The 11,169-nt window shown below is 37.5% G+C and overlaps 1 protein-coding gene across 2 annotated transcripts; it reads left to right on the forward strand.

Moving 5' to 3' along the window:
* Nucleotides 1-948: 948 nt before the first annotated feature.
* On the forward strand, nucleotides 949-10,817 carry rabgef1 (RAB guanine nucleotide exchange factor (GEF) 1). 2 transcript variants are annotated; one of them, XM_062433705.1, is made up of 9 exons: nucleotides 949-1,010; nucleotides 2,661-2,852; nucleotides 4,113-4,324; nucleotides 4,654-4,820; nucleotides 4,917-4,998; nucleotides 5,142-5,274; nucleotides 6,508-6,599; nucleotides 7,479-7,735; nucleotides 8,010-10,817. In XM_062433705.1, exons 2-9 carry the CDS (start codon nucleotides 2,674-2,676, stop codon nucleotides 8,427-8,429), a joined length of 1,542 nt encoding a protein of 513 aa, XP_062289689.1. In that variant the 5' UTR covers nucleotides 949-1,010; nucleotides 2,661-2,673; the 3' UTR covers nucleotides 8,430-10,817. The 2 variants fall into 2 exon arrangements, with proteins under 2 accessions (XP_062289689.1, XP_062289687.1); XM_062433703.1 differs by lacking the exon at nucleotides 949-1,010 and adding an exon at nucleotides 1,120-1,224.
* The last annotated feature ends 352 nt before the right edge of the window (nucleotides 10,818-11,169 follow it).

Below are 11,169 nucleotides of genomic sequence, written 5' to 3' on the forward strand. Positions count from 1 at the left end.
TCCTTTACAAGTAAAAGTCCTGCATGAAAAATTCGACATAAAAATGATGTAAGTATTACCAGTAATTAGCAAGTATTGGTCTTGTCCTTCTGACTGATATAATTTTCTATATGACATATTTAGATTATTAATACTGAAGTATCAGTATGTAAGCAGCATGTTACTGTTGTAGCTGCTGGAAATTTAGCTAGTTTCAACTATTTTATATACAGTTAGCTAGTTAATCCACTGCTCCTCAACCTAGGAGTCTATTATACAATTATTTTAACAAATATTACCTACTTTATAAATGGGTTATTTAATTTAACCCTTAAACAAGCAGGAGTGGAAAATGAAATGTGAAAATGATTATTTTTATTTACTTGTTGTTACAAGTTATCTCATTTGCACCTAAGCAAACATTTTCACAAATCATTAAAAAAATATTTTGCATATTTTGGATTTTATGAGTTGTCTCTCCACCAAGATAAGTTGCCTCTATTAATGTATAAAATGTATTACATTTAAAAGGAATTATTATCAATATTATTATTGTTACTATCATCATCATCATCATCATCATCATCATCATCATCATCATCATCATCATCATCATCATCATCATCATCATCGTTTTTAGAGTTATTATTGTTGTTTTTTTTAAGTGCCGTCGGTCACATGACCATCAACTTGAATTTCCGGGCCTGGTATGTCATGACGACATTGACACGTCCTTAAAAAATTATCCCTGAACAGGAAGTAAATGAATCGGGAAAAAATAATTGCAAAACAAAACGGTTACTTACGTTTCAGTTGCCATTTGTTTTTTGAGTCACACATTGAAGAAAACTGAAGAAATACATTTAATCACAGCAGTGCTAACTAACTAAGTAAGTATGTGGTCGCCATGTGTCGTGTCTTTGAAGTGACGTCACTGTCCTCTCCTTGTAACTCGGTCATAACACGGAACAGAAACCGGAGAGGTCTGCTGCTTTGTGTATGAGCTGCTGATCGGTGATAACGTCTCTCAGGTGAGTACCAGACATGCTCAGCACATACAATATAAAGGTTATAATAAGATTTATTAAGTTTTAATTGATTTTTGGCCCGCTGACGTCACTGTGACAGCTGAGTGAAACGCTGCAGTGTGACCTGCAGACAGGTGGTGACAAATGAAAAGGAAAGAAGAAGAAGAAGAAAAAAAACGTGAATTAATGAGTGCAGACATATGAAGAATAGTGTGAGGTGTGGGTTAAGGTCGTACAGTGTAGGAAGGATCACTGAGTGGGTTGATGAGTGTGAACATGAGGTGAATATCATGAATATAAAATATGCTATATGGCCTTTACTGCCACCACATCTCAACCCATCTGAACCCTTAGAGGGGATTTTGGAGCAAATAGAAAGCTCTCACCATTACTAAAAACAGCAAGTGAGGGACTTTTATTGTGGAAGAATTCATGTGAAGGAGTTTTGAAGCTGATCTTTGCGGTTTAGTGGTGCTGCTGGTTTGTCCTTTCAGCTCACCCGCCCATCATTTTCATAAGCTGTGCATCCGTTCATGATCCCAGACAGTGACGTTATTCACCCTCCTGTTGTCCTCTGGTATATTTTGACTTGGGATGTTAACTCAAAAATGAGGTGTAATATCATTTAAATGGGGCCTATTGACCATCTTTTCCAAAAAAAATATGTGTAAAACCTGTTGTAATAAGTTGGAATGAAGTTGGCTAAAAAGGTCTAACACAGGATTTGATGATAATTTATATCTTATGCTTTAAAAAACAGACCAGACTGGTTTTGACCCGGGAGGACAAAAATTGCACGGTCGACGGGAAGACAACAGGAGGGTTAACAAATCTGATCAGAGGAGGTTAAACAGGTTTTACAGTCTTTGGGTTCAATTCTCCTCTAATGCAAAGACTGTAAAAACTATTAACACCTGTTTCTTCATATGAACTGTATCTCCCCCAAGCTTTGAGTTCTTCTTGTTTTTTTTTTTTTACCTCTGCAAACTGTAAGATGAATATGTTGTATATAATCATTTTATGGTAGAGAAACTTGTAATTGTTTACATATTTCAATAAAGAAAAAAGAAGAAAAGGAGATGATATTAAAATGCATGTTTACTTTGCATCATTTCTTTTCAGTTTAACAGCAGATACATCAGTCAGCCGACATTGGCCTGCCACAGATATATCAATATTAGTGTTCATGCCATCTGATATGGTATAGTATAGGCTACATTTTATGTATATGTAAAATATCACAGCCTTCATTACATATTATTGTCACACAAGTATTTGCTAACCACATTTGGAAAAAAGGTGTATTTATGTATATATTCTGTATATATGAAATCATTGTCCGAAATATCAGTATCAGAATTTTTTTACTTCCTAATATTGGTACCAGTATTGGCCCTAAAAATCCAATATCGGTCAGGCCCTAGTTTGTACTCACCCGGGTGTTTGCACTCCTGATGAAGCTGTTGCTGATTTTTAATATGTTGTTAAATTAAATTTTTATATATTTATATATATATATATATGTATATAAAACAAGGCCAACAGGATTAGGACCATAGTGCCAATAAACTGAGAGTGTTGTGCAAACACGCTGTGCAGGCAGCAGTGAATACAAATACTCAATAAAAACAGATGATGAATTTTTCATTCTAGGTTGTCCGACATCATGAGTCAGCGGACGGAGCGACGTGGGATACATGTGGACCAGTCAGACCTGCTGTGCAAAAAGGGATGTGGTTACTATGGCAACGCAGCATGGCAGGGCCTGTGCTCCAAGTGCTGGAGGGAGGAGTACCAGCGGGTACGCCAAAAACAGATCCAGGACGACTGGGCCTTGGCAGAAAAGTAAGACCTTCTGCTGCATCATTACGGGCTTCACTAAAGCACCTCTCTACATCCCGAGGAAAACCAGTAAATACAGACATCCATCTTCTTATAAGCTGCCTTAAGCAAGTCTGATGGGTTACAAGCTGCTAATAAATAAAGACAGAGGGGGAAAAAAAGCTACATTTTGATTAAATGTATTGTGTTTGTAGATGTATTGCATCAGCTTTTTATTAGCCTTTGTGTGATTGACCTAACTATATAAATGACCAAAGTTATCAGCCTCTCTAAAATACTGTTTTCTCTATTAAAAACAATGTTTTATAGATTTTTTTGTCTGTATTTTCCAAAAAACACAATACTGCAGCACTGAACATGGCAAAGAGAGTCATTCAGACTGTTGAAAAAGATGATGTCAGCAACTTTTTATGGATTTGATTCTATACTGTTTTTCACAGTATTTTAAGCCCTGAAGTATTTTAACACAGCTTAAAAGAAGAGACTGCTAATTAGCTGGATTTGTGTTTTTAAAAATGTCTTATATAAAATAGGTCAGCTCAAGCAATTAATAAAATATCTCAGATATAATGTAATACCAAAGTCACATGTCAGAGTGCTTCTTTTGCATTTCCTTCTGCTTTCATATAGAGTTCATCTATGTGAGTTTAAGTTTCTTCAACTGACGCAGTGCTGCACTGAATTTACCTTTGTAACCAATAGAGACAACACTGCTTTTCTGAAGGTTTTTATCACTCACAAGCACATTTATCGACATGTTTATTGTGTAAATCTTCACATTCTCAGTATAAGACAATATTGTGGAAATCAGGCAGCTAGTATGCAAAGTGTATCTTGCCATCTAAAGTCTAATTAAAGTGCTAACAGATTTGTCTTGTCTGATGAATCCAGAAACATGGTGCAAACTGGGAGAAAACTCTGCCAGCACATTTTTTGGAAGGGATTTATTTTAAGGATTTAAAAAGCGGATTTTCACACACCATTTAAAACTATAACTTACCAAACAGATTTTAGTGTTTGAGCGTGTGGGCATTTTAGCATTTAGTTGATTCTTGGCATAATGTTTTTCTTATACTGAGGTAAGGTGGCGAGTCAGTTTTGATTTAATGATGTGACCCTTCCATTTGTTTTTAATTACAGCTTTAATGCTCATTAGTTGTCCCTGTAGTGTAATAATTCACTATGCAAGAACAGCTTTGTCAGTGACACAGTGTATTTACAAGTTTCTTATGCATTTTATTTGTCAAATTTGTTTGGCTGTAGGTTGCAACGTGAAGAGGAGGCAGCGTATGCCAGCGTTCATGGAGCTCAGGCCCTGTCCCACTCCCAGCCCGCCGCATCACAGCCGCACACAGGACACGCTTCTCTGGGAGCCTTCTCAAAGTTCGAGGAGAAGAAAACCAATGAGAAGACGCGTAAAGTGACCACCGTTAAAAAATTCTTCAGCCCTTCGTCACGCACAGCTTCCAAGAAGGGTATGAAAGCTAGTGTGACATTAAATGAACTCCTCCCAGTCTGTTATGCTGTCTGACTGGTTTGTTGCCGAATAGTTCTAGCACATAAATCCTCTCTGTACATTTCTGTTTGTTTATGGATTAAATAAGCAAGATAATTAATAATCATGATTCTCATTCTGAGAATATATATATATATATATATATATATATATCTACTGGATGCATTGGCACAAAATCTGGTACAGATGTCCATTGTTCCCTGCATGACTGTTCAGTAGACGAGGATCTACTTTTAGTTGTGGGAAGAATTAAGTGGGACTTTATCTGAATTTATTTCTCCTCATTAGAAACCCAAGAGGGAAAGACTCCCAGTCCATCCATTAGCCGCCATGCCAGCTTTGACACAGAACAAGTGTCAAAGGACTTTGTGGACTTCTTGAAGAACCTCCAGAAACCAGGTCGAGAGATCCATAAGCAGTGCCGAGCTTTTATTGTGAACATGTCCAGCAAGAAGGTTGGTTGACCATGATGAAAATCTTTAAACCAGGTCATGAAATCTTTTCATGACCTGGTTTGCATTTCATGACCTTCTAACTTCATGTCTTGTCAGGACCTCGGTGCTGACGAACTGTCCGAGTGCGTGCAGGATTTCTATCAGAACCTGGCGGACCGCTTGATGAGTCACTTTAAAGGTTTGTACAGATCAGTTTCAACAAATCAACTGTTGTATCCAGGAGGCATTAATACGTTATTAATAAATCTTGAAGGTGAAACACTAGAAGAGCTCAATTTTGATACAGCTTTAACCAAGGTGTGATACGTCTTTGTTCTCCAGGATCTTCAGAGTCTGTGGAGCAGGTGATGGACCAAGTGGAAAAGTACATCATGACTCGTTTGTATAAGAGCGTTTTCTGCCCAGAAACCACTGATGATGAGAAGAAGGATTTGGCCACACAGAACAGGATCAGGTGGGTTTCCTGGATTCAAAGCTGGCAGAGATGTTTAGCCCAGAAGCTACTTCCTATTGAACTGTGCCTCTTCTTCTTGTCTCACAGAAAATCCTGAAGTCTTACTTGTTTCCTTCAGGTCCTGATATCACTTTTTTTTCTTTCTTTTTTTTACCATTGCTGGTACTTTAAATTTCCTCATCAGCCAGTATTATATTATGCAAAACTCTGAGCAGTTGGTCTCGCAATATTCAAAGCAACACTTTTGGTCTAAGCAGAAAACCTGTAAAAAGAAAAAACAAAAAACCTAAATGTAGTGCTTATTAGCCATGCTAGTGTCATGGCTCTAATGATGGCAATGTATGTCTGTTCTCATCTCTCAAATATCTCAACAATTATTGGATAAATTGTCATTAAATCTCATGAAGACATTCATGGTGCTCAGAGGATAAATCCTAATGACTTGGGTGATTTTCTGACTTTTATTCTTGTGCCACCAATATGTCAACGTTTTCACTTATTACTTGTATGTATGTATTGGGACACAATTTTGTACAGACCTTCATGTCAACCTCAGGATGAATTGTAATCACTTGGTTCCTTTTTTTATCTAGCACTATCCATCAGTTAAATGTTTAATTTGTCCAATACCTGTATGTCTAACATTCCCATTAGCCACAGCCGTACTTTGTGTTAGACCTGTTTCACATCAACATGTAAGAGAGCTCATAGAGCTGCTTCATCTAGAGTCTTACGTTTGGAGCTGATTCAGATCTTATACATCTTAAACAGTCTGATGTTTGTGCACAATTTTTATAATAAAGAATAATATATTTTGGGAGTAATTACAAGGAGCAGATGAATAGACACTCTCCTCAAGCAATTTATTTTGCTTGTGGAGAGTCAGTTCGTTTTAGTGTCACATTTAGAGAAGTGCTTTTTGTCATGGTGTCACGGTGGTCATGTGCTCAGTTAGTTTCAGTCACACAGCGTTTGGAAAGTATGACTTCATGGTTCACTTCTTTTCCATCCTCAGCAGTCTCAAGATGGAGGTCAAAGCTTTCTTTTATGTTCTTGCAGCTGATGACACATTAGCCAGTTTTATGAAATGTTCCCCATGTTTTTCTGGCATGTAAAACACATCACAACTGTGTTTCTTATCCAGGAGAGAGTGAGCATTACAAATCTATGTGTAGAGTTTCATTACATGCAAAAAAGGAGAAAAGATTTAGGCTCCGGTTCTCTGTGTTTCAGGGCCTTACACTGGGTGACCATTGAGATGCTCTGTGTGTCCATGGATGAAGAAATCCCTGAAGTCTCTGAGAATGTGGTCAAAGCAATAACAGGTCAGAGTGTGTGATTGTATTTAATTAAATTCTGCTGGACAGTTTAATGCTTAAGTGCTGTAAAAATGTTTTCTGTCGACACCCTAACTCTTCACTCGTGTGAAAATTAGCTACTCTTACCTTTTAAATTGGCAACACTGTAGGTAGAATATACAGTTAATACATTTTTCTTTTAATGCCAGGCACTTTAAATTGTTTGTGAATTACATGTTTTAACTTTAGAGCAGAACAAAATGCTGTAAAATGTCTTCTCTCATTTGGGTGGAGGCAGAGATCTTAGAGACAAATATCTCAACCACAAAAACTATCTACATGTCTAGAGACCACAAGAGGGAAGTGAGTAGGGCTGATAATTATTTATTAACAGTATTGTCACCTGAATGATTATTCTCATTATCAATTAATCCAATGCCTTTTTTGAGTAATGAATAATTAATTTTGGTGTAGCAATGTCAGAAAAAAGATTTAAAAAATCCCAATCCCAATTTTCCAGTGCCCAATTTGACATCTTCAGATTTCTTGTTTTTTCTGACTAACAGTCCAAAGGAAAAGATATTCAATTTAATATCATAGAGGACTAACAAAACCTGTAAATATTAACATTTAAGCAGCTTAAATCTGTGAATATTTGGTTCTTTTGATTGAAAATGACTTAAATGATTAATGCTTTATCAAAAATTGTTAACAATCAATTTTCTGTATGTCAGCTAATAGATTCATCAACTAATGTTTCAGCACTTGAGAAATGTTTTGACAATTTGGGTGAACTGACCCTTTAAAGACACTTTTTTTTGGCAGGAAACTGGTGTGTGTTAGAACCAGCTTCTGATTCATTAGTCTGTTCAGCTCCTGATTTTTACGTGTGTCCGACTGTTCCAGATGTCATTGAGATGGACTCTAAGCGGGTTCCTCGGGACAAACTAGCCTGCATCACGCGCTGCAGTAAACACATCTTCAGTGCCATCAGGATCACCAAGAATGAGCCGGCCTCAGCTGACGACTTTCTCCCCGCGCTCATTTACATCGTGCTCAAGGCGAACCCACCACGGCTTCAGTCCAACATCCAGTACATCACCCGCTTCTGTAACCCCAGCAGGCTGATGACTGGAGAGGATGGATACTACTTCACCAACCTGGTCTGTCTTTTTTTTATCTACTTTATAACTGAAACATCTTTCCCCTTGTTGATTTAATTATATTAGTGGACAAAATAGCCAAAATGTGCTCGATGACCTTTTCTTAATGTGTTTTAGTACATTGGTAGAATATTAAGTTTCTACCAATCCACCGACAACTTTATGCATAACGTTAAGGTTGTTACATTAACTGATCATCATGAGTATATAAATTCAAATGTGTGTATTTTATAGATCCACCCTCTTAATGTCTGTATCTCTTTCCTTTGTGCAGTGCTGTGCGGCGGCCTTCATCGAGAAGTTAGATGCTCAGTCTCTCAATCTCTCCCCGGAAGAATTTGAGCGATACATGTCGGGCCAAGCTTCGCCACGACTCAACAACTCGGAGGGCGAGTGGCCTCACAGTGGCTCGGCAGTTGGGGTGACTCCCACCAACCCTGTCCTGGCTCAGCTCAATCACAACCTGGAAATGCTGTCGGGCCTCAGCAGCCGGCAGGAGTCGCTGATGGAGGCTGCTCAGAGCCTGCAGGCCGACCTCATCGCCTGGCCCAAGAACGTACAGCGGGAGGTGAACGACATCCTGGAGAAATACCCTCTGGAGATTATGTCGCGCACAGTTTCAGCCATCGATGCCAACAACATGGACAACGACCAACTGCCGCCACCCCTCACACCCCAGGTGTTCGCTGGGTAGTGGTGTCTACAAAGGGATAAAGGACATTTCATACACAGCGAGGGTAATCCTGCTTTTAAAAGTCAACTCACTGCTTGTATGTTTTGAGTTTGATGATCTTACTCACTCCTGAATGGTTTGGAGCCATATCACACTTAGCTTATTCTGCACTTTAAAGCCTAGTCACACCAGCATTCAAAACAGCTTAAATCTGCAGCAAAATCAATGCATTGCTTGCTTCTTTTTTTAAATTTTAACTTTGTGCAATAACAATGTAAATAGAGAAAAAAGTGACATTAAACACAGACACACAGCAGAATACAGACAAGAGTCAACCAAAAGAAAGATTGAGAAAACAAACAAATAGAAAAAAAATTATAACAGTAGTAGAATTACTGTATTTTAGAGGATTGAAATGGAGATGATTAGTTCAATGTCAGTTTTAAAGTAAATTTGTGTAAATTTTAACTTAAACTATCTCAACGGTGCTAACCTGTCATAGGAACAGAAAGCATGACACTCCAAAGTGGAGGAAGCTATCGTAGCTCATTAGCTGTGTTGCCACATCCAGCTTTATTTAAACCTCATCTGTCGGGGTATAAACTCACACTAGAGGCATGGTTTTTAGACAGCTGTGAGACAGGAGTCAATTATATAAAATGTCTCTTGAGTAAACCGTGAACCTGCTGTACCGTCAGCGACTAATAAGCTGGCTAACTGTCAGTTTAACTAGCCTGCATGCAGAGCTTCTTTTTCCCCTCTTCAGCATCTCATCATTAAAGTAAATGAAAATAAAGCCATGACTCTCCAGCTTCAGTAGTTCACCAAATAGCCCTGCGAGGAGTTACCTAAAATACCAAGACTTAGTTTGACTGGGTGTTTATGAACATCTAATCCTCTTTGAAGCCTTGAAGCTCTTTCTTGACAGTTCCTGTTGTGACTTTTTGTAACCACAGTTTCTGTTTTTTTTCTGGGTTACAGGCAAGTAAAAACATGTCATACAGCACGTATAATACATCTGTGTGGTATAATGTGGGTGTGTGTGTCAGCTTCAAGCCAGTTTGACTCAAAAATAGAGCAGATTAATTCCCTTTCTTGCTGTTTTACGTGTCTGTTACTGAGCTTGGTGAAACGGTTAAAAATGGAATCACGACTCTGGGACAAGATCACGTTGTCTTTGTCAAGTATCAAATTCACCTCAGAGTTTTTATTTTATCTAGCAAACACATTTTAACATTGTGCCGTGGTCCTAAAATTCACTGTATTTTGGCAGGCTTCCTGCATATTCACCTCTATAATGAATCTGTGACTGAACAAGCATGTTATACAGTATGGATAATGTATTTTAAATATTGATTTTTGTCTTTGTGTGATGTACTGTATAATACCGGCTGTACAAACAGGCTGGTGTCTGTTGAAAACACTGTAGCCGTTTCACTGTTTTTTTGTTGTTTTTGTGTTGATTCATTTGCTTCAGGATGTTTTTAATATGTCAAATAGAATAACAGCACCTTTATTTCAATAACTAGCAGAGTGACAACTGGACATATAAAATCATAGAAAGTGTTAGATTATTGTAAATGACTGTATTTACTCAACTGCAGAGAGAACCAAGCTTAGTTTAACTAATCCAGACTAACATTGTAGGATTGATACTTTAAATCTTAGATGAATTGTACTCCTGAGTGGTTGGCATGGTACTGTGGCTGCAGATGGTACTTTTTCCTGCAGTTGCCCAGCAGCTAATTTAGATTTGAGTCTGGTGATGGTACTTTTATTACTATTAACAAATCCCCTTAAAAAGACCAAAATGAATGGTGAATTTGAAGTATTTCCTATGTAGCCAAACACTAAAATAGCATCTTCCACTGATGTCTAAAACTATTTAAACACATAAATGAGCCACACTTTGTATCTATGGACATGAACACTGTAGGTGGTTTGGTGTTAATCCCACATGCACCAATTGTGTATTAATCCCACACTAAAAATGACTGAGCCTTACAAAAAATGAAACTTTGTTTGCAAGCAAGTTTTACGTATTTAGATCCAGTGGGCTTGTGGCTGAGTGCAGCAGAGGCGTACTGAAGTCTGAAAGTAGGCTACTCATTAGATTTGTTGACAATAATAAAAAATAACAGAAATAAAACAGTAAAATATTTATGGAACTGACTTAACTGAAATTGAATACTTAAAGCCAAGTGTACACGTTTCATATTTGTCAGGACATTTCATACATTTAAGTGTTAAATAACACATTTGTCTAAAAACTGTTTTAAAACTTAAACTTGAATTAAACTTTGGTGCTCAAATGGACCAGATTAGTCTGCAGATAACAAACAAACCTAGAAATATAATTAACTCCAGTAAAATATAGGTGAGTACCTAAAAGTTGATGGAAAACTGTAGAAACACTGTAACAATTATTGCATTTTTATTTGAGTGAAATAAAGAATAAAAATGTAACAAATGAATTGAGTCATTATTTGTAGGTGGTGGATTTACTGGAGAAAAGGCTTCAGATATAATGTATTTCTTATAAAAACTGTGACAGTATAATGGACGACACACGCCACGATGCTGTCACATGACCTTTCTGAGGCGACATCACCAGTGATGTCACAGATGAAGCCCAAAACATGAAGTTTTTGGACAGAAGTCAGATTAGTTACATCACATGATTCAATGACTGCTTATACTGTGTACGAAACTCTCAACAAAAACCAACAGAATCATTTTAAGCGTGCAATAATGACAATTT

Source organism: Scomber scombrus, chromosome 14 (genome assembly GCF_963691925.1).
Source record: "Scomber scombrus chromosome 14, fScoSco1.1, whole genome shotgun sequence".
Classification (NCBI taxonomy): domain Eukaryota; kingdom Metazoa; phylum Chordata; class Actinopteri; order Scombriformes; family Scombridae; genus Scomber; species Scomber scombrus.

Coding starts and splice junctions, on each gene's coding strand:
- rabgef1 (XM_062433703.1), top strand. Junction 2,853..4,112: donor GACTGGGCCTTGGCAGAAAA/GTAAGACCTTCT, acceptor GTTTGGCTGTAG/GTTGCAACGTGAAGAGGAGG. Junction 5,275..6,507: donor GCCACACAGAACAGGATCAG/GTGGGTTTCCTG, acceptor TCTGTGTTTCAG/GGCCTTACACTGGGTGACCA.